The sequence below is a fragment of the Eretmochelys imbricata genome, chromosome 17 (assembly GCF_965152235.1).
Source record: "Eretmochelys imbricata isolate rEreImb1 chromosome 17, rEreImb1.hap1, whole genome shotgun sequence".
Taxonomy (NCBI): domain Eukaryota; kingdom Metazoa; phylum Chordata; order Testudines; family Cheloniidae; genus Eretmochelys; species Eretmochelys imbricata.
In genome coordinates, this window is record NC_135588.1 from 13907071 (window position 1) to 13931835 (window position 24765).

The 24765-nt window shown below is 41.8% G+C and overlaps 1 protein-coding gene across 1 annotated transcript in view; it reads right to left on the reverse strand.

Moving 5' to 3' along the window:
- Positions 1 to 24328, reverse strand: part of GALNT17 (polypeptide N-acetylgalactosaminyltransferase 17) — a 283023-nt gene extending 258695 nt beyond the window's left edge. The window contains exon 1 of the mRNA XM_077836678.1: positions 24091 to 24328. Within this exon, the coding sequence (XP_077692804.1) occupies positions 24091 to 24328 (238 nt within the window). The remainder of the gene's footprint in view (positions 1 to 24090) is intronic.
- Positions 24329 to 24765: the final 437 nt, after the last annotated feature.

Consider the following 24765-nt stretch of genomic DNA (forward strand, 5'->3'; position numbering starts at 1 on the left):
AACAACCTTTTATGTACTTGAAGACTGTTATCATGTCCCCTCTCAGTCTTCTCTTCTTGAGACTAAACAAACCCAATTTTTTCAATCTTCCCTCATAGGTAATGTTTTCTAGACCTTTAATCATTTTTGTTGCTCTTCTCTGTATTTTCTCCAATTTGTCCATATCTTTCCTGAAATGTGGCGCCCAGAACTGGACACAATACTCCAGCTGAGGCCTAATCAGCGCGGAGTAGAGCAGACGAATTACTTCTCGTGTCTTCCTTACAATACTCCTGCTAATACATCGCAGAATGATGTTTGGTTTTTTTGCAACAGTGTTACACTGTTGACTCATATTTAGCTTGTGATCCACTGTGACCCTCAGATCCCTTTCCGCAGTACTCCTTCCTGGGCAGTCATTTCCCATTTTGTATGTGTGCAACAGATTGTTCCTTCCTAAGTGGAGTACTTTGCATTTGTCCTTATTGAATTGAATTTCATCCCATTTACTTCATAACTTGATTATCATACACATTGTAAGGAGAGTGATCACTTCAGATAAGCTATTACCCGCAGGAGAGTGGGGTGGGGGGAGGTATTTTTTCACGCTTTGTGTGTATAAAAAGATCTTCTACACTTTCCACAGTATGCATCCGATGAAGTGAGCTGTAGCTCACAAAAGCTTATGCTCAAATAAATTGGTTAGTCTCTAAGGTGCCACAAGTACTCCTTTTCTTTTTGCGAATACAGACTAACACGGCTGTTACTCTGAAACCTTACTTCAGACCATTTCTCTAGTTTGTCCAGATCATTTTGAATTTTAATCCTGTCCTCCAAAGCACTTGCAACCCCTCCCAGCTTGGTATCATCTGCAAACTTTTTAAGTGTACTCTCTATGCCATTATCTAAATCATTGATGAAGATACTGAACAGAACTGGACCCAGAACTGATCCCTGCGGGACCCCACTCATTATGCCCTTTCAGCATGACTGTGAACCACTCATAACTACTTCTGGGAATGGTTTTCCAACCAGTTTTGCACCCTCCTTATAGTAGCTCCATCCCAGCTTTGCTTACTTGATTATAGACATAAAGTCATGTTTCCCTGGTTTAACAGACTAAGGCTAGTGCAAAAACCAAAATTATACATATACACCATGAGCTATCTGTTACTGAAATCCTGCTCGACTCCACTGGAAAGTCCATAGGATTGCTTGCATCACTTGGCAAGTCTCCCCCTTTACTCCTTGAGAATTTGTTACTGAACATTCCGTGCTCTTGATATCCATGAGCTCGGAAACAGGGCACTCTGTTACTTCTCATTTAAGTGAAGTAATTAATTAGATTTCCTACAAATGTTAAACTGATTAACATTCCCCAAAGTCATATCCTTGACTTTTTCCCTTCTCTCCTAGATCTGAGAAGCCCTTTGACATGTTTTCCCAGCAGCAACAAAAGGGTACACCATGTTCTTCCTATAATTAGATGGGAGATGAAATGGCTTGCTGGGTGGAAAGCCTTCTGGACAAAAGGTAGAGTCACATCACTAGATCCCTAATGCCAGGCAACATTATAATCAACTTTTTTTTTTTAAATGGAGAGAGAGGAGAAACAACAGAAAACATGTGGCCTTCACAATGCTGCATTATGTAATACAGCCTTGGCAAACACAATGATTGCGTGGTGAGGCTTTGAAATATACATGACAAACAAACAGATTAACATTGTGTACCCTATGTGTCGTGCAAATGTTTGATTAATGGAGATCAGGGGATTTCTATGGCCTTTCAATAAGGTGATTTGATTTTAAAAAAAATGATTTTTTTTTTGTTTTGCATGAGGGGATCTTTTCAGATTAGGAAAGCAAAGGGTCACTTTGACCTCCTGCTCCTAAAATTTCAGATAACATGGATGTCGGTAAGCTACCAAATGCCTTGGTGCTGTGCTATGTGGTCCTGTCACAGCCAGCAATACAAGCAAAACCCTCTTAAATACAAAGGAAGCTCTTTAAGGACAAATTCTAGCAATACAAACAAGAAACCTTGTAATACAAATGAAGCTCTTGAAGGACACATTTGTGTTTTGGCTCTATGTCCTGATTTCTGCAGCAGGAATGTCAGGAGAGGGCTTAGTGATGGGAGCCTCAAAGCAGATCTTTAAAATAAATACATTAATAAATAGTTCCCCCCTTCTAAGTAGGTCACTCTGCTAGCTATGGAAATCAGCTTCTCTTCAAAGCAGGTTTGCTTCTTTCTTTATCTCCTTAATGCTAGAAATGTGCAAAGCATAATAACAGCAAAGACTAATTTCAGATTCATTTGATTTATTTCTGCATGGTTATAAATATGAAACAGTATTTGTTTGTGGGGGAAAAAACATTTGTTAGAAAATTCAATGAAAACTTGTAATATTATTTCCAGAACAGCTATTTCTGAATTTGATGCATGATTAAAAAATCCAAGCATTCAACTTTTAGCACATTGCAAATGGACTAATATGTGCTTCTGAGAACCTAATGAAATAATCACTTGAATCAATTCGCAAAACTTTAAGGGGCTGATTTTTAGAGATGCTGAGCACCCACAGCTCCCAGGAACTATAGCTGAAGTTTGAGAATTAGGCCCTAAAACTTTCAAGATATCATAACCCCACAAGTCTCATTACTAATTGAATGGATGGTTAATAAAGCTTTTAGGACAGGGCTGGTCCTAATGCCACTGATATCAATGGGAGTCTTCCCATTCATGTCAGTGGGCTTTGGGTCAAGCCCTACATCGATTGTCTGTAATGCAGCATGCATCTTTAGCTGTAAGTTAGAATTCTGCAAGTTTTCCCTAATTTTCCAAATGAATCACAAAGTTTACTTGGAAGGTCAGGATCCAGTCACTAGGATGGATTTAAAATCCAGACTTCACCAGTTACAGGTTTGTACAATGGTATATGACTGACAATGAGTAGACAGAGAGAAAAATATTCACTTTTACTCCGCCAAGGACCAGCTGGATAGGAACTAAAATTTTTGCTCAGCTTTAATCAAGCTACAGCAGCAGCTTATTTACAGTCCTCCCACAGCAGCAATAAAGTGTTAGCAAAGAAGAGTCACACATAAGACTCACTCCAGCCATCCCTTTATGTTCTCACACCTCCTACAATTTTTATAATGTCCTATATACAAAGCAGGGAGTGAACAGAGAAGAAAAATTTCACTTAGCTTGCTATGATGACTCACACACGAGCAGTAAGGGAAAGATGGGAAAAGATGGGAAAGAAGTAGCAGGATTGGAACATCACAAGCTCAGTGTGAGAGGAGAGAGAAAGGAAGGAGTCAAAAACTATGCCCAGGTTGGGCCCCTGCGTGATAAGGACGTGGTGTGTTCAGAGGTAGCAGAGGTGGGAAAAGTGGAAAAGGGGTAAAGAAGATCTTATTTGTAGCCATGTCAAGCTTGAGTTGCCACGAATCCATCCAGGCAGACTGAGCCCCAAATATGGGACTGGAGAGAGGGAAACATGTCAGGTGTGGAAAAGAGGCTATCTGATTTATCAACATACATACGACAAGTGAAGCCATGTGAACAGAAGAGGACACCCAGGGATAAGTTACAGAAAATTAGGAATAGGGAGCCAATAACATGGTTATTAGGAGATACTTGGAGAGGATCCTAGAAATAAGAGCTAAAAGAGACATCTTAGGGCATGTAGTGCAATTGTTCTCAAACTATTTTCAGGCGGTGGAACTTTTCATGAGAGAAAGAGAGAGAATCTCAAGGATCCATCAACAGCCCAGTCCTCCAATACTAGATGTCACAGTTCAGGGCAACTGCACCTTTATTCCCCGTCATGGTCCAGCCAGTGGCGGATTAATGATTTTGCCGCCCCTAGGCCCAGAAATAATTGCTGCCCCCCCACCCCCCAGCTCACTTCCGCTCCACGTCTGCCTCTTCCCCTGAGCGCGCCCCCGGGTCCTACTTCTCCCCGCTCCCTGCCAGTGCTTGTGCGTGAAACAGCTTTGCGAAGTAGGGGCAGAAGGCGTGGAAACGCAGCGTGCTCAGAAGAGGAGGCGGGGCTGGGGTGGAGATTTGGGGAAGGGGACAAATAGGGGCAGGGAGGGGGCGGGGAATGGGGGCAGAGCCGGGGATGGAGGGCACAAACCAGCACTGGGGAAAGCAGCCTCTGGCTGCTGTTATAAATTTGCAGCCCCTGCAAATTTGTTGGCCTAGGTGTTAATATGCCGCTGTGTCCAGCAAGGACATCCCCTCTAGGCTTCTCAGCCATAACTTCTCTTGCACAAAGACCCATATCTCTCTCCCTAAGGACTGGGGCCCTCTCCATGGCAGAAGTTCCTGTTTGTTTGCTGGATCAGAAAGAAGGCCCTTAGTCAGTTTATACTCAGGCTATTTATCCAAAAAGTCCTTTCTTTGTCTGTTGGCTTCTGGAGAATCCAGTTTGAACCGGTATATGCAGGCCTCCCAGGAGGTGGTACCTCTCTGGAGGTGTTATAATGTGAGTAAATTTGCCTAATCACTCCCCATATTCTTTGTTCCTGGAGGCTGTGGTCACTGTCCCCCATGAAATGATATACAATCTCTGGCCCACAATGATACATACATTTAATACAGTAAAATCTCCCAAAGACATTGCTGGAAATTGCCTTATCTGTCACACTCGGTCCTCAAAAATATTTGATTTTGAGGCCCACCAGAAAAGGTTCCACAGATGTCAATTTGAGAGCTGCATGCCTAACCCATCCTCCCACCAGTGCAGAACTGTAAGCCACAGTATATTATTTAGCACACTCTTCCTTGTGAGATTGCTCCACTGCCTAATAGATCTAAAAAGATGTAAATGTACTTCTGCCCCTTTGATCTGCTGTTCCAGGGAAGGCATGAGGTGGAAACTACCATTTGAGATGTTTACATATGCAGTCTCTCTCCATGAAAGCATTCACATGGGTAGGAGGGCCTTATGATTTTTTTAATAGCTTTGAATCAAGATAAAAATCAAATATAAACTAAAAAGGAAAAACAATCTTCATTCTTCTGCTGAGGAACTCAAAGACAGATTTTCATAGATTCTAATGCCAGAAGGAACCATAGTTTAGTTAAAGCACAGGCCATAAAATGTCCCCACAATAATTTCTGGAGCAGATCTTTCAGAAAAACATCCATTCTCAATTTTAAAATGTTCAGTGATGGAAACTCCACCATAACTCTTGGTAAATTGTTCCAGTGATTAATTACTCTCACCATTAAAAATGTAAGCCTTATTTCCAGTCTGAATTTGTCTAGCTTCAACTTCCAGCCATTGGAACATGTTAGACCTTTCTCTGCTAGATTGAAGGGCCCGTTATTACATGAACCCTCTCCAATGTATCAAAATCCTTCTAGAATGGTGGCCACCAGAACTGGACACAGGATTCCAGTAGCAGTCACACCAGTTCCATTTCATATAATTTAAAAAGAATATAATAACTCTTTATATCAAAAGATCCCACAAGATCTCACTATATCTGATTAAAGCAAATATTAAGGGACAGATTTTCAAGTCAGCACCCACAACTGAGGTGCTGAGTACCCTCAACTCTCACTGACTACCATGACTGTCCATGACACTCAGCACTTGGCTGGGTTGAGCACCAAAATGGCAGTAAATGCTACGCAGGAAGAGCAGCAAAGAAACTCCAGTGTGCATAGAGACAAATACTAAAGGCATCCATCTTAGAACACTGGAAAGGAAATCCAAGAAGATGAACAATGACTGCACTGTTAATTATCATTATTAGGCCCATGTTCTTGTGAGCAACTTTAAATAGCAGCATCTTAAAACCTGAGTGTCCAAGGGCATTTCCAGAGACAAAAAACATTCAGTTTATTCACCACGCAAGATCTCTGCATGGTGCAAGATCCTGACACAGGGCATCCAACAAAGTCCTCTGAGCTCTCAGTTGTGCAACTTCAGCCTTCTCCTTTGTTTCACTGATCAGCAGGTTGACAACAGCTGATCTGGGAGGTTTCTGTTTCATGAGTTTCAGCTCTGAAGGTTTCGTGCTAAGGCTGGGTACAGAGACTTGACAAAGGCAAATGCAGGAGAAGGCAAAAAATACATATGTATTGAAAAGCAGAGACCAGAGCCCTGATCCTTCAATGGGTCCAGACTCAAGCTCTATACCTAGATGAAGTCTATGGCAAAGAAGTCAGTGGGTGGGAAGCTAGAAACAAGCACTGAAAATAGATAACTGAATTAAAGAAAACCAGTGTGTACGTCAGAAGTTATGGCTGGCTCACAGAAGGACTGCAGCACATCACCCCAGGCCTTGATAACAGCTTGCTCTCTCAAGTCATAATTAATTAGCATTTCAAGGGATGCGATGCGGAAGAGGCCGGGTAGATGGTATACACTAGGAACATATTCAGTACTTAGGTCTTAGTATGCAGGTTAATAAAACAGCGTGAACTCCATCTGGGAATGATCTCTTCACATGCAGGTGTTTAGAGGCCCATACAGAGCCATATATTTCACTACCAAACACACACACTGTACTTGCCGTCAACTGGGTGGGCAAATTCTTGAACATTCTAGTTGATTTACTTAACTCACTGATTTCAGAGTAGCAGCCGTGTTCGTCTGTATCTGCAAAAAGAAAGGGAGGACTTGTGGCACCTTAGAGACGAACCCATTTATTTAAGCATAAGCTTTCGTGAGCTACAGCTCACTTCGGGTCATATTCTCAAAATGGATTAAAATGTCTCTTGCTAAAAGACACACCGAGCTATTCCTACATTGACAGAGGCAAATTAGGTAACTGCACAAGCAAATGGGTGAGATGGACAATTTTGGGGCCAAAGTTTCAGCATTTACTTTTGAAAATCTGGCCCAGGAACTGTAATGCAGGAAACAATGATTTGCCTATTTGTGTCCAGACTTCAAACTGGTTCCTTGCAATGAAATAGTAAAAGTAATAATAGTAGTAATATTTCTAGTTACTATAAGATTTTTTTTTAAAAGATGAACCAAAACAAAACCCCTGAGCCAAAACACCCCCAAAATTTTGGGCTGGTTCAGATTCGAACTCCAGATCCAAATTTTGAAAATTTGCCTCTATTGTCATAACGGGCCAATGCAAAATACAGTATCTGTCCACCTCAGAGCTTTGTGGGTTTGAAATTTAGGCTTCAGTTTTGTTGCACACACCCATCTCCAGGATTTCAATTTTTATGATTAAAAGGTTTGGCTGTGCCTCTGTATTGGCTCATTATTAGCAAAAAGAACCCCCTGAGCATACAGCATATTTTAGCACAGCATTGTCTCTTCTCTGTGCACTGAGCAGCAATTCTTCCTGTCATACATCATTAACAAGTTGCAATGATTTCAAAGAGCCACATAACCTTATCACAGTGACATTAGAGACAGAAAAGGAACGTGGTCTATTTACGCTTTGGGATGTTGTTCTTTGGGCACTTGGACTGGCGTGAGTAGGTGGGATTGGATTCAGCAGGAGAAGGGGCATTGCGGATTGTGTCTCATCTTTTTAGAGGGTCATCAAGAATGGCTGCCACATTTAACACCCTGCCAGTATTTGTAGCATCTAGCATTCTATAGGGCCTCACTTGTGAGCATAGTGGAGTCTAAGCTGCAAAACTCAGACCTAAATACAGATCCACACTTCAAAGCCCAAGTGCACTGAGTCCATCATAAAGATCAGGACTCAATGCTTTTGGGACTCAAAGCACTGATCTGAAAAAGGCAACTGAAAAGTGCAGTAAAAAAGCAGGTAGGTGAACTGCCAATAAACCATACAAAGGACACGCCTTCTGGGCTAGATGGACTTCTCTTATTCCTAGTATTTCCAATATTCTTAACGGCCGATTTCCTGATTTCCCTCTGAACGTGCCACTCTTCTTAATTAGGTTTCCCTTTAAGGTCATAAGCCTTAATACTTCCGTACCACTGCGGCTTTTTACGTGTTTCCTTTTTTCTCTTCTGCAGCGAACTCTGCCTGCCTGTTTGAATTTAACATCAGTGGCCCAAGCAAAATGAGCACATGGTCTTAAACTAATTCTCCTGGTCCATTGGTCCACGTCACAAAAAACACCTAACTGGCATCCATGCTGGCCCTTCCCAGGCATCAAAGGGACTATGGAGAATAAGCAATCTTTTCGTTCCCTCTTGCACCAGAACAGGTGAAAGCCTCGCTGGTGAGGCAAGGAAGTTCACACTGCTACTGCCTGGCTGTATCTTCTAGTCAGTGAAAAAGAGGGCTTCAACCTTTAGAGCTGCCAGTCCAATCCAGCACATTTCACTAGTATTAAGTTCAACTGAAAATTTAAAAATAAAAAAAGAGAAATAGAAAAGGGAATCCTGAATCAGAAAGTGATCCACATCCGCTCTCACAGGCTCAGCGTGGTTCTGAGACATAATCAAAGCTCATTAAAAGACTATAAGCTTTTTGGTACTGCAGTTCCTCTGCCAAGTCCGACTCAGTCTACTGTCACTGGGACGCTGTACATGAAAAGACCATCTCATGAAAAACAGTAGGAGGTCAGTGCTTAATGCCAGTCTGAGAAAATAAGTGATACCACTGAATTCTCAGACAAAAAAACCCAACTTGATTAACTTGAAGTTATGTTACTTACTGCAGAAATCCTAACAGTTACAAATGAGAACTACTGAGGATATTAAAGAAATGAAAGCCAAGGATTAGAAAATATGGAAAAATCTAATTCAGATGATTATTCTAATACCACAACATTTCATACATAGAAATGTGAAAATTCACACTTGACTTTCCACCCACCACCTTAACTCTGACCACCAAGGCAGAACAATACAAGTAACATAGCACTTCATTATTAAAGTTTTATTCAAATTGTTTCAATACAAAAAACACCACTATTCTACAACTGTCTTGTACTACATGACAAATATATCCTTCATGGTCCAATGCACACACATCTTTTGAATTGTACAGAATATAAATATTTTAATCATCAAATTAAGGAGACATGACACAAGAACTCTGTTTTCTAACTGATATTAATGTAGATAAGATCTTTCTAGTGTATTGCTTTGATATAAAACATATGGTTAAAAAATAACACACAATCCTTGCATTTATTGTCCTTCCACAACTTACTATAAAAACTACAGAACAATATTATGACATCTTAATCTTTCCCCTACCAAAAATTAAAAAGAACATGGAGGTCAGAATCAAGATTATCGGGATGTTTAACATGAAATTTCACATCTAGATTTTTGTTAGAGAATGTATGGACTGCATGGATACGAGAATAATTATTTATATTACCTTATGTTTACATTTCCATATATTATAATGCTGAGGTTGCATTATTTGTAGTACCCTTGATATTGCTTTATTCTTTTGGTTGTTACTTACTGTAGCAATCTTAATTTTAAGTTAACTAAGTTTTTTGTCTGGGAATTTCCCTATGTAACAAAAATACAATAAAAGAACATTCTTCAGGTTGCAAAGTCATATTAATAATGTTATTTCAACATAGTTTTATATGTGTAATTTCATAGGCTTTTTTGAAAAGCAAACTGAAAAACCAGAAATTCCATCACAAAGCATCCTGTTGCAATGCACATGATTCATCAGCAGGGTTGGAGCCTTTAGAGCCACCACACAGGCCTCTGCCATTTGAGCTAATGGAGTAACTGATAGAAATTGCAAACTTTCATCCTCTGTGTGGACCAGCACTAGAGGCGGAGAGAGAGACACTGCCAGTGGATTTCACAGAGGTCTGCTGACAGCAGAGGCGTGGTGAGACTCAGGAATTTTGGGTTCCATTCCACGTTGGTGGTCAGGGTGCTATTGTTGGCACAGCCTCTTCTGTCTGTTTGCCCCAAGCTTGACCCCTTCTGCCCTGTCCCTGTCTTGTCTCTCCCCCACCCCGGCTCCTTGTTTCAGGCCTATTTTCGTTGCCTACTCAATCCCAGTCTCTACTCCTCAGGCTTCTCACCCCAGTCTCTTTGCCCTGGTCAGGGTTTGTTGTCCAATTCTCAATCTCCCCGACTCCCAGTTGCTTCCCTCCCTACACTCAGTTCCAGTGTCCTTGAACAGCCAGTCCCTGTTCCCCCTCCTCGCTCCAATCTCATCCAATCTCTCTCACCTCCTCCCACGAGCTCCCAGTCCCACTCTCCCTCCCTGAGCTGCTCATCCAACAGAGAGCTTTCTCCATACTTCCTCCCTGGCTCCTTGTCCAGCCAGTGCCAGCCTTCCTCCTCCTCCAGCACCTTGTCTGATCTCATTGTTCCTCCCACTATTCGATCATCTCCTTTTTTTAGTTGTGTGTGCAACAGCTATTCAGTTCTCCCCAAAAGTCACCTGTTGAACTGGGCCTTGATCTCAAGACTCTGAAGACTACTGAAGTCAATATGCCCTGACCTCACTAATATCTTTCACATATAACACTGAACAGCCAGTAACTACATTCAGTCACTACTGACATGGACCAAAGTATCATCATAACAATCACTCGCCTGATCCCCCCTTAATATATCTGTCATGCTGAGTATTGATCAGCTGATAATGGTTTGAATTGTATCATTCTTGTTTGAATAATTAACCAACCTATCCACAAACCTTCAGGTTCAATTACCTACTCATCACTCTGTGTATGCAGAGTTCTTCTTCTGACCTTTACTGACTGGTTTAGAAACCAGCTCTGATTTCTTAGGCGTTACATACACACAAACCTGTTTTATCCAACTATCACCTTCTCTACCACGGCCACCAAATGATAAACTTGAATGTATGTCCCTGCAATATGCCTCCATTATCCCCCATTTCCTTCATACAAACTGATATACAACAGAAACTTTCCAAACATTGAGGCAGGCCCCAAGTGTCCCCTATGCCCCAGTCGGTCAGGGTAAATAATGTTTCTGGAAGCGAAGAAAGTCTCAAGAACCCAAGTGACTTCTCTGGCAGAATTATGCCTTCAGGGTCCTTTTGACACCAATGAAGTAATTTCATTTGGAAACGCTCACCCCTCCTGCCATCCATCATTGCTCTGTCCTTCCATTCCTCCCTCTCTACCTTACTTTCTCATTCACATGTTTTTGCTCTATTAAGTCATTCTCTTCTTCATTCCTCCCTCATCACAACCCCAAAATATATTTAATAAAATAATTAAAACAAACAACAAACAACGGAACTAACATTACAGAGACAAAGTGGGCGAGATAATATATAAAATATATTACCTCACCCACCTTGTTTCCCTAATATCCTGAGACCAACACGGCTACAACAACACTACATACGTGGAACTAACATGACATTTGCCAACCATCACTCTGACCATTCTGCATGGATGTTACAAAGTTCTCTAGTCCTCCTCCCTGCTCTTTCGTCTGTCTTATCTATTAGACAGTCAACTACTCAGGACAGGGACTGTCTCTTTCTGTTTGTACAACACCTAGCATAAGGGAGCCCTGATTTGATTGGAGCCACTGGGTACTGCCTTAATAAAAATAAATAATAATGACCATCAAAAAATTAGCTATAAGTTATGGCTGTTTATCATGGTTAGGCAGAGGAGCAGTAACTGTTCCACTTCCCCTTCCTTCCTTCTCCTGTCCCCTATCACCCCCACTCCTGACATTATCCTCACCCTAACTCTACCACTAATACAAAATATTGTCAGCCAACCACAGAACCTCGGCAGAAGCAAAACACGTAACTATCAAAACCGAGGTGGTTGTTCATCTGCTTCCTATCCCAACCCTTCATCTCTTTATGTCTTTTAATCAGTCATTTTTGACAATGGGACTCCAGCTCCTAAGTCACTTAGAAGATTTTTTTAAAATTTTACCCTAAGTGATTTAACCAAGGTCACATAGGAAATCTGTGGCAGAGCAGAAAATTGAATCCAAATCTTCCAGTCAGCACCTTGAGCACTGGACCATCCTTCTTTGTCTTCGCCGGTGGACTGCAGAGCCTGTACCGAGTCAGGGAGGCTCTATGCAGGTGCAGAGGTTTGCCTGCGCATTGTACGTTGCAAGTCCGGGAGCTTAGCTTCTAATTCTTCAGGGAGAGAGAGTATGGATGAAATCCTGACCCCACTGAAGTCAATGGCAAAACTCGCACTGACTTCCATGGGGCCATGATTTCACGCTTTTTCTGTGTTTGTATAGGGCCTGGCACAAAGGTGCCCCATTAGAGTAATTTGGCCAGTACAATGAATGAATCATCATCATCATTTCCCTAACAATACACACATGAAAAAATAGAAGTAAAGTTTAACAGAATAGGCATTTTATAGTTAGCCTATTTTACGTCCCTTAGCACTTGGCTTATTGTGTGAAAGGAGGTGGCACAGTTGGAATGTACAAAGGTCGACCAAAGTTATTTGAAAACCAATCATGGTAAATTAGCAAGCTCACAGCATCGCTAAATGGCTTTTCACAATTTTCTTCCCTTAACTCTGTTTTTATCTTGAGAGCACAATCAAGCAATTGTTTGGAAAGATAGTGTAGTAATTGGGCACAAACATAAATGCTTTCATGATTTAATTTAAAGTACAACACATCCAAAGAGCCAGAAAGACAATCTAATTGTTCCATTTTTAAACTAACCTTTCACTTCATCTTTCTGTTCTGAAAACATCAACACCCACATAAGGAGGTTATGCTGATTGAAATGCTACGCAAGAATCTAAGATTAAAACCAGAGTAAAATAAGTTCTGCCAACAGTCATGCAAGAGACCTGGATTTGATTCCCAGACCTGGCCACTCACTCTCAGACTGAGAAAATACTTAAGATAATATAATAGGGACAGCTCTGGTCAATTGTTTGTATTTGGATTATTCAATAATCAATGGTGTATTATGATTTTGCATTACAGTAGCACCTACAGGCCCCCAACCAAGACCAGGGGCCCATTGTGTTCAGCACTATACAAGCTCATAGCAAGAGATAATCTCTGTCCCAAAGACCTTACCATCTAAAGAGACACACACACAAAAAAGAGAAAAGAAGCATTATCATCCCCTTTGTACTCAGAAAACTGAGGCAGAGAGAGATTAAGTAACATGTCCAAGGTCATAATGGAAATCTGTGGCAAGGCTGGGAAATTAAACCCAGATCTCCTGAGTTCAAGTGCAGTGCCTTTACCACAGGACCATCCTTCCTGTTAACTAAGGAGCCATGAGAGTCGGACAGATTTAAAACTAAATAAATAATCATACACCGTAAGGGGAAGGAGATAGCTTGTAGAAAGGTGTAGGCTATGAAAGGTGAGAGAAACTGAGGTATTGAGGACTCCTTGAGATGCAGTACACTGGTCCTCACTGTGCTAAGAGTTAAGCAATAAGATGCAACACCATACCAGTGTATTGCACACCTTGTGCCTAACTACCCAAGCATGGAAATCATCCCAACACAACATACATTTGCCTCTGGCTTTGAGGAAAGCCTGCATTTTCACCAACCAGCAGCTGTGACAATATGCCATGACACTCTAGAATGGCCCTCTTTTTAAAAAAAATAGCCCTTAGCAAAAGTTAACATGAACTGTTCCACGCTGCATATACTAAGCAGCTGCAATTATTTCCTAGCCCAAGTACAGATGAATATGCAGTATCAGATACCCTACGGCAGGCCGACTAGTGGGGCCAGGTGATATGCACAGAATAAGTACCTAGGGGAGACAGATCCACAGGCCACTGTGTTGTTTATTTAGTAAAGGGGAACTGCAGAGCTTACATTTCAAAGCAGTCATTGCAAAGCCTAGGGGAGGCAAAGGATCTGATTTAATTCAACCCCCTCCTAGTTTTAAGGATCTCTCTTCCTTGCATCTCCCACTGACAGAAATGTAAAAGCTATTGGACAGCATCAGGAGTCGAGTGTGTAATTGCCCAAGTACAGTGTGGGCTCTTCACCCCAGTCTGCACTTTGCTTTAATTTAACCTTCTCCATAGAGGCTCTTGTCACTTCATTACCACGTTATTTTTAGATAATGTGTCACTGTAATGTCAGAACAGGGGTCGATGGCTATTAGATTTATTGCCAGAACTAGCAGCAGATGTGTCAATAAGATAGAAAGTGTATGACAGTTTGTTGAGAAAATCTGACAACAGGGAGTTGGGGTTATAAAATACGGTTGCCTGTACTGACAAAACTGTTTAGGAAAAATAACATAGCAAAACTAGAATACATTACTAAAGCTAAATCACCACTGTCAACTTGTGGTGGTGTATTATGGGGATACACTTGAAAGAGGTCTTCGCAGATTTTCTTAAAGACCTCTTGTATGGCCAGATTATCACATACTGGCCTTTCACCTTGAATCCATCGCTCAAATGCTGGCTCCCAGAACACAATAGTAACATGTGTGGTGGTTTCATTCATATTTTTGTTTATGCACAAGACAAAACCAGCTCCCAATTTGGCTTGATTAACAGTCATTCCTCAAGAGATGCCACGACTTCACACAGCTGTGGGTATTGTAGGTTAAGACCCTAGATGTAAGTTAAGGCCCAGCAGTGCAGACAAGCAATGCTTACAAATGTCGACTTCAATTTTCTCTTATGTTTTGTTTTAGGAAGAGATAGAATGGTCCAATGGACAGGCCACTAAAATAGGGTCCAGGAGACCTGGATTGTACACCCAACTCTATCACTTCCCATAAAGGGATTCTCTCTTATGATGCGTTTGTACAGTACCTATCACAATGGAGCTTTGATCTGTGTTAGGGCTTTAAAATAATACTGTAATACTTAATAATTAAACTAATTAAACTAATTAAATTAATTAAAATAATTAAATAATAATTAAAAGGGAGGTTTTCCCCTTGGGTAAAATTTCCAAAAATGCCTAAATGAGTTTGGAGCCTAGATCCCACTTTCAGAAGGGACTCCGGCATGTAGGCGTCTAAATCCCATTTACCTCAATGGGACTTAAACTCCTAAGACACTCAGGCACTTTTGAAAGTGTTCCCATGTATCTAAACTTTTGCTGATGTGCATTCAGATTAATATGCAAGAATAAAATACCAAAGTTGTGTCTGTGACCTAGTCCCTGCTGCTACAGCTCAAGATCAGTGTGTTGTTTCTGCGTGATGAATGTGTTACCGATTTATTACTCATCCATTGCCAACACCAGAGAATATTCGGATAATAATGCCAAACAATAATTGAAAACAAAATTATCTATCAGTTCCTTGTCAGCCTGGTTGTCATCCAAATGTCACATTAACTTCTAAACTGACAGACTATCAGAAGACTAGTCTGTTAACTCTGTTATTCCTTTAAGAAGTATTTATTTTTATCATTCTGTGATAGATATCAGACTTCCTTTAGATGCTCCTGATAAGAACAATTTACTTTAAAGTCAACAGCTCTCATGTTGCTTCAGGGGATGAGTGAAGTCTATAAAACCTGTTATCCTGCAACTTAAAAGTTGGGCTGAGATTTCAAAAGGTGCCTACAGGATGAAGATGTACAATTTCCATTAATTTAATGGAAATTGGGGATCCAAATCTCCTTAGGTACCTTTTGGAATAACCTCAGCTTTAGTGTTTAGGATGGAGTTACAACATTATGCTTTATGTGGACAGTGGTTTTCAAACTGGGGTACGTGAGAAATATCCAGTAATGGCAGACAACACATTTTTTTAGTAAGACTTGACAATCTAAATCACAGGCATATTATGACCCTATCTTAAATGGGGGCACCCGGTAGGCTGCGTTATTTGGAAAGGCGTATGCAGCCTAAAAAGTTTGAAAATCAATGCTATATGAGATACCAGAGTCACTTCACATTATAAGCACAGCTTGGGGGTGAGGGGAAAATCAAGGTATCTCATATACCACTGTGTGACAGCTGTTGGTGAAATTTCACAATTTAGCAGCAGCATCTACCATATCATTCTATATAATTACTCGTAACACCATTTTCCATACCTATGGGCCTTACCCAGCAAGATCATCCCCTTTCGAGGAGTTTTTTTGACATAACTTGTGAGTAAAGCTTTTCTGGATTGGGCCCTTGTTCTTTACAAACAGCATATCCTCATTCTTCTCTCTTTGCTTTTATCTGTTTATCTTAAATCAAAGACTCTTTCATCCCTTTAGTGGTATATTACTTACCGATTAGGAAATCTGAATGTAACTACTCTCTGCGGGTGCCACGCTGCTTCATACCAGTAATAGCTGATGGATCTGATGGTAATCGGCTTTTGTTTACATGTACAGTTGTCATAGTCAGTAGTTAGCTAATGTTTGTAAAGTACTTTAAAGATAAGTGCTGTAAGTGTCAAGCATTATTATGCTCTGTAATATGTGAGCAAATTCACATTTCTTTAAAGTATTTTAAATGAGTGCCATTTTAAAAAGACAAAACTATATTTCAGTAAAATCATCTAAAAGGCCACATTTCAAAAAGTGCCTCAATTTTGCTTATGCAATCCCCACAAGTTTCAAGGACAAATTGGGTAAACAGCTAACTATGCAATTTGTGTGCACAAATGTGGTTTGCTTGCACCAGTTTGGAACTGAATGTGTGCAAATTATTGCACATGCAAAGGTGGAGATGTAAAATTTAATGGATGCTTTTTTGCAAACTATGACCCTACATTATTCAATTGGAAAGTAGTTTAAAGTTCTAATTTGCTTTTTAACATTTATATAATACCTATTTGCCTTTGTGCATTTCTTCCAGATAGGGGGCAACTAACTTCACTGGGCAATTTCATGTTCCTTTCTAGCCAGTTTCATGTCCTACACTGGCATAAGGGTGCAGTTTGAGATTTTAACACTGCAGAGGGATGTTTACTCTTTAACATTCAGAGGTGCGCATATTAAAAACAGCTTTAAAATAATTTCTATTCCTATTACATTTTGTAAAATATCCATTTTGTTTTTACAAACAAAATCTTAAATGTTGGGCCTAAAATGAGTTGTGGTGTCCCTTTAGAGCGTTCGTCAGTATTCTCCTAAACATCTGGATTTGTGCACAGAACTTTTTTATACTAAACAATTAATTTTTCCCTGCTGAGGGCTCTGTTCAGCAGCGTACTGACCATTTTCACTCCCACTAATTTCATACACTGAACAGCTTACTGGATGGATCCATTTGTGTAAATCAAACAAAAAAGCACTGAACAGAACTGGTTATTCAGAACTCTTACTCATTGAACCTGCTAATAATAGAGATGGTTTCTAACACTCCCAACTTGAGGGATGTTCAGATCAGGATCTTGATTCTGGGCCTATCTACATACTTACATGGCCCTGATTATTGCGGTATCTGAGCACCTCACAATCGTTAATGGGTTTTATCCTTAACACCCCGCTCGTGAGGAAGTGAAGTATTATCCCTATTTTACCCCTGAAGGACTGTGGCACAGTCTAAGTGGTAGACTAAGTGGTTCACACAGGGAGCCTGGCCGAGAAAGAAATATACCCTGGTTTCCTGAGTCCCAGTTCCGTGGCCTACCCACCAGACCAGGGGTGGACAAACTTTTTGGCCTGAGGGCCACATCAGGGTGTGAAACTGTATGGAGAGCCAGGTAGGGAAGGCTGTGCCTCCCCAAACAGCCTGGCCCCGCCCCCTATCCAACCCCTCCCACTTCCCGCCCCCGACTGCCCCCCTCAGAACCCTCCACCCATCCAACCCCACCCCCGCTCCTTATCCCCTAACCATCCCCCAGGACCCCATCCCCTATCTAACCCCCCCTGTTCCCCATCCCCTGCCCCACCCCAGAACCTCTGCCCTATCCAACCGCCCCCTGTTCCCCATCCCCTGACTGCCCCCTAGACTCCCTGCCTCATATCCAACCCCCCGGCCCTGGCCCCCTTACCTTGCCTCTCAGAGCAGCATGCCTGGCCGCCGTGCCACCCGGCCGGAGCCAGTCACACCGCCACGCTGCCCTGCATGAGCGCGCAGCCCTGCCACCTAGAGCGCTGCCCAGGTGGCTGAGGGGGGGGAAACGGGACAGCAGGGGAGTGGCCAGGGCGAGCCTCCTCGGCTAGGAGCTCAGGGGCCGGGCAGGTCAGACCCAACACTCTGCACCAGCTCCTGCACCAAACTCCCTCCCGGAGCCTGCACCCCCTCCTGCACCCCAACCTCCTGCCCCAGCCTGGTGAAAGTGAGTGAGGGTAGGAGAAAGGAGACAGAGGGAGGGGGGAATGGAGTGAGCAAGGCGGGGCCTCGGGGAGTGGGCAGGGTAGATCCTGGGTTGATCTTAAATTCAAAAAGTGATCTTGTGCGCAGAAAGGTTGGAAACCACTGGTGTAGACACTCACTACAGCAATGGAAGGGGTTTTCCCATCACTGAGGTTAATCCACCCCTCAGAGAAGTGGTAGCTAGGTCAACGGAAGAATTCAGAGAATCCCAAGATTGCATGAGAAGTCCATGGCTGAGGTAAGAATTGAATGCGTTCTACTAAGTCCTTATCCATTAGACCATCCTCCTTAACCTATGTCTATTATGCACACACATACACACACTCTCTCTCTCACACTCTCTCTCTCTGAGAGGGTTCACACTGCAAAGTTCTGATATTTCTGCATGAACTTCCACAACTTCTGAGGCTATTTGGACCACAACCACTGCTAAATTTTATGTAAATGTAGAAGCAGAGAGAGATTAAGTAGGAGTAAAAAATAAAATTGCAAACATTAACTGAAATAAAAGCCATAGGTTCCTTTCAGCAGTATTCACAACCCTTTCATTAGCTTTTCCTGAACATGTGCAGTATAAAGAAAACATCTGCTTATCAAAAAAAAAAAGTCTGCAGAACTTAAAAGTCTTTCAAATACTCTTACAAATGTATATATTCCCCAAAATATCCATGTGGGGGAGAGAGAACACATGGCCACACTTATGGAAGATCTTTGATAGTATAAGAGTTATCTGATCGGGGGCTGGAAAACACACACACACACACACCCCTTCTGTGATGAATCACACAGCAGGAATAGAAAATCAGAAAGAGCAATACTTATGGCCAATAGTTCACAAGCAAGCCGCAGGCTGAAGTATGCTTATGACTAATTCTGAACAAACAAATTTGTAAAGATCTAAGTCTGCTCATGGATAATTTGAGAACAACAAAAAGGGAGTGAATTAATCAAATCTACCCTTTACAATGAATAGTTACTAAGCTGTAATACAATATTGCACACACACACAGAATTCATCTGACTGGCAGTCTGGAAAAGGTCAGCATTCCAAGGGCTAAATTACATAGTGGCTTGTGCTGCGCCGAACATAAGAAGCAACCCCACTTCCACCCAGCCTCAGCCATGTGTAACACCTGCAAAGCAAGGCCAAGTAGGTTCTAACTGCCTCACCAATTTTAAGTTGCGGTTTACATTTTCAGAAACTCGTATGGTCTCTCCTGTTCCTACTGGTCTGCAGAGTCATTTAAGACGGCAGTTCTGGTTCATGTCAGAGAATCCCAAGGTCTTGCAGGAAAGTCTAAGAACTAAATGTTTTTTACTGAGTCCTTATCCACAAGACCATCCTCCCTTAGCCTGCATGTCTGCCCAGCCCTTCAACCCTTGCATAAAGACATGTCCATTGTGGGCAGGGGAGGTGTTGTGCTGGTTACAAAATGTCATTACTAATCAAATATTAATTCTGTAGCACAGTGCAGTTATTAGACCATCAGCACAGAATTCCATTGATTCTGTCTTGGAGGCCAACATTCACCAAAAAAGTTTCAAAGGAGAGATGGTGGGTGTACAGTTTGGCTGGCATTTCTGACCTGCTTTATACCATATCTTGCAACAATCAGAAACACAGGAATTGCCATACTAGATCAGAACAATAACAAGCTTATATTTATACAACAGAGCTTTATAAATGGTGCACTTATTTAGGAATTGCTTCATCCACCCCTGAAATGGAGCCAACTCTGAGTGCAACACAGCCAAGTAGAGCAGCACACAACAGTTTAGATTTAATTTATAATTATTATCTATATTACCTTAGCACCTAGAAGCCCTAGTCATGGGCCAGGTTTGCCCAAACACCTCCTACTTCCTCCAACCAAGTGAAGCTATAGGAGAAACACAGGATTCCCTCAAAGTAAGAGGATGCTACATTCTGTAATAGTCGAAATTTGGCACAAAACATAACATCAAGGCCTCGGGCAAATTATAAAATAAAATATTAATGGGTACTGTGAAAGAAGAATGTAATTGGCTGATGGATTTTGCAGGGAGCTATTCTAAATGCACGGATTAGGGCTGGCGAGTCAGTTGACACCAAAATGCAATTTTTAAAGATGAAAAGTTAGGAAAAAAAAAGCATAATTGAAGTTATACTAGATACCTGCACATCTCAAGTTGGTACTACAGCGGAACCTCAGAATAACAAACAGCAGAGTTACAAACTGACCAGTCAACCACACATCTCATCTGGAACCAGAAGTACACAATCAAGCAGAAGAGACAAAAACAAAACAAAACAAAAAAACTGCACAGTACAGTACTGTGTTAAATGTAAACTACTGAAAAAAATGTAAAATTACATTTTTTTTGACAAGATAAGCAAACCATTTCTGAGCTAGTTTCATTTAAATTAAGATGGTTAAAAGTTCAGTTGTAAACTTTTGAAAGAACCATAATGTTTTGTTCAGAGTAATGAACATTTCAGAGTTATGAATAACCTGCATTCCCAAGGTGCTCTTAACTCTGAGGTTCTACCGTAGAGCTTCAGTCTTGGTAACTCTTTCTCTTGTGAATGGAATTAATTTTAACTCCAAATTTAGACATGGGGAAATTCTCCCATAGAGGAGTTGTTCCATCTTCCTCGGGATCATCATAGCAAGGATCATTTGGGCACATCTCACTACTTCCTGCAGTTGCAGAGGACAGGCTCTAGAGAGCGATGGTGTTTCCTATTTTCTTTATCCTTCTCATTCAATCAGGTCTAATCACATGCCTTGCTGAAGCACAAAGCACACATTGGCCAAATTGGGCAGTCTCTACGCAAAAGAATAAATGGACACAAATCAGGCAACAAAAATTATAACATTCAAAAACCAGTCAGAGAACACTTCAACCTCCCTGGACACTCAACAACAGACTTAAAAGTGGCAATTCTTCAACAAAAAAAACTTAAAAAACAGACTGCAACGAGAAACTGCAGAACTGGAATTAATTTGAAAACTGGATACCATCAGATTAGGCCTGAATAAAGGCTGGGAGTGGATGGGTCACTACAAGAACTAAAAACTAATCTCCCCATGCTAATTTTCCCCCTACCATTATTCACACCTTCTTGTCAACTGTTTGAAATGGGCCACCTTGATTACCACTACAAAAGTGACTTTCCTCCTGTTGAAAATAGCCCACTTTAATTGAATTGTCTCGTTAGAATTGGTAATGCAACTCCCATCTTTTCATGGACTATGTATATATATCTTCCACTCCATGCATCTGGTGAAGCGGGTCTTAGCCCACGAAAGTTTATGCCCAAACAAATTTGTTAGTCTCTAAGGTGCCACGAGTATGCCTCGTTGTTTTTTGCTGATACAGACTAACACAGCTACAACTCTGACACAGTATTCAGTGGATAGTGTGCATAAGCAAAATTAACAGAAATAAATTGTGTGTGAACCCCAAAATACACTTGATCAACACCCCTAACTTACACCACAGTTAAACTTGAGCCTATTGTTGAGCCAGACTCATCGCTCAATATTGCTACAAATTGTACTTGTAATGGCCATACAGATAAGTAGCTACCTTCATGCTCTTGAGTTGCAGTCCATCCGGGAAATCATTTGTGGTTTGGACAAACATATTGATTCCATCCCCTTTCATAGCGTTTAAGCACATAGCAGCATTTTCCAGCACCAGGCTGTCTCTTACTCTACATTCCAAATGCACACCTGCTGGGAGTGTACTACAGAAACGGCCAATTCAGACCTAGGAAGAAAGGCACCTCTTGCACTCAATGGTGTGTTGGGGGAATCAATAGGCACCAAAAGGTCTAGTTTGCACCCTCAAGGATTGGCCAAAAGTAGGGAGTCCTACAGGTCCCCAGCTCTTAATCCTAAGGAAAATGGAAACACTTCTGATGAACTCCCACTTTTTATTTCTGGGAACACAAGGAGACAAATGCCAACTAAGGTCTTGTTTTGAGCTCCCTTGCTAGGTAGTGCAGGTAGTGTTATATATTGCACCAGAGTAATGAGATTTCATTTTACCAAACATTTTTATAGCACTATCATTTAGATACACTATATGCCAGCTGTCCTTTACAATTCCGTTCAGTTGCCATAGTAGAACTGACCATTGCTGCACCTAGTTGAGCATCTTGACGCTCATGGTGGCTAATGTCAGCACTCCGTTATGTAGTTCTCTCCAGTGTGTGTACAGTGCCAAGGAAAACCTCTCACTAAGGCTGCTAGGAGCTACCCCAATGCACATATTTAATAAATAATAATGATAGTGGTGGGAAGAAATATCTTGCTGGTTGTTATGCTCTGAAGATTGAGGACTGATATCCCACAGATTTTTTAAGTTAAATATAACTGCGGACTGTCTTATTTACAGATATGCCTATTCCTTTCTGAAAAGTATTAAATTGTTTGCCCAGCTATCTTGCAGCAATGCATTTCACAGGTTCATTACACCGAATAGTACAGAATCTTGTTATCCTTTTACTTCACTCCTCACATTGCCACGCAACACTGTTTCAGCAGCTTCTGTTGGATAACACTGGGGTTTAGATTAGGTGTCATCCACCTTTATAAGCAGGAAATTCTTCTCACACGTGTATGGAGTAGCAATGTAAAATGATCCGTTCTCGACTGGCTTAGTGCATCTCAATTTATACAACACCGTTCCCAAACCCAGAGATTAACCAAGATGATGATTATAACTAAAGACAAAACACCAGCATATGCCTGCTGCATTCCAGTATATGCCTAGCATCCACTGCCTAGTATTGCCATCCATCAGTAATAGTTCTGAGTCAGTACACAAATGCAATTCACAAGGTGCTCCGTTCAACAGTACAGAATCATGCCTTAGTTTAGTATTCAAGAATCAGGGGAGGGGAGAACATACCGACATTACAGAAAATATTAACTATGTTAATTTTGCAATATTAAAATCTATAGTCTTTAAATCCACAGAGACTGGAAGCTCCAAATGGGTTGGCTGGAAGCTCTAAATCACATTGCTACTAGTGAATCTATGGGGAACACTTAAAAAAAATAGCTCTTTAGTCTGTGTTTTAATTAGATATCTCACCTCGATTTCTTACATCCCCACAACATGTTTCGGTATCCCTCATGGCATCTTTATGCTCCCTTTCTACATCTCCGAACTATTGAACCTGGTGAGATTTTAATAGAAATCCCTGCACTGTGCTATAAAGAGAAGCATTACGGGAGGTTTTAATTAGCATCTGTCAAGGCTGAGCCATAGGAAACGTTTGAATTGTTTGTTTAACTTATTACCGAAAAGTGCATTTACTGTCTGGCTGTCTGCACTTGGATGACACAAAATGCTTTAGACTTTTGAACCCCCTCTCCCCAAAAGTTTTTAAAAAATAGCAAACAACAAATTTCTGGTGGTAAAAAGCCATTTCCTCAATCAATACACAGCATGCTTCTTCAACCCTATATTTGGCTGCTGAACTAGTTTCTGATCTCCTGAGGAAAAAGTCATGATGGTATAATTTCCTGACCGGAACAACAAAACTGAGAGCCAGCATTATGTTATTACACATTCCTCCCATTCTGTGCAAGGTACTTGCAATCTTTTAAGAAACTAACATAGCTTAGAAATTAGAGACTACGCTGATTCACCCAGTTATGTCTCCTAAAGATATAGCTTGCATGAGAACACAGAAAACATATCCGATGAAGTGGGTTTTAGCCCACGAAAGCTTATGCGCAAATAAATTTGTTAGTCTCTAAGGTGCCACAAGGACTCCCCGTTGTTTTTTCTGATACAGACTAACACGGCTACCCCTCTGAAACCTGTCACAGAAAAGATAGGTAAGTAGCTCTCTACTTTTGCTAACTTCAAGAATCATTGTTCTCTATTATATTTTTATTTGTATTTCCAAGTATGTCTGTGCCCGAAAGATAACAAAAGAATGACAGCTATTCCTACCATTTAGCTGCCTGTAGACTATATCTTCTAGAAGGGAGAGCCTTTTCAGTACTGCATCCTGGATAGGGCTGATGCCATGGGCTGTCAAGTTGGCCACTTCTGCCCTGGGATGAATTTCATGGAAGGAATCCCCGCTCTTGACGGTGATGGGTCTACACTTGGCCAGAAAGAGGACAAAGCCAGCCACTGCAATCAAGTTCAACACCAACAGAACTTTGACTCGCCTCAAAGAAGCCATCAAACTCCCAGTGTGGCCGCTTCTGCTGCTGCTTAGCAAATGAGGGGTGGCGTGTGGGGAGGCGCCTGGCTGGAGATGCAAAGGTGGCTTGGGATGGGAGGTGGCTGCAGGTGAGAGCACATCCCACGTCCCCGGGAGCTGTGGTCTCAAGCCCAAGCAGGGAGCGTGCAGGACAAGCGGCAGCCGCAAAGCTGGGTGGTACGGAAAGGTGCCGGCTCAGGAAGGCTTCCTAGTGCCCCGCAGGTGCAGAGGAGATGGAGAGAACCGTCCGGGTGCGGCAGCCGCGGCGCCCGGAGGGGAAATGCCCCCGGGATGGGGAAGCCAGAGCCGCAACTCCTGGTCCCCTTGAATGCGTCCTGCGCCTGCTGCCCCCCGTTATTCCGCACAGCCCAGACTCCCAGCGCCGGCCAGCTTCACGTGGACGGGCTGGGCTCCAG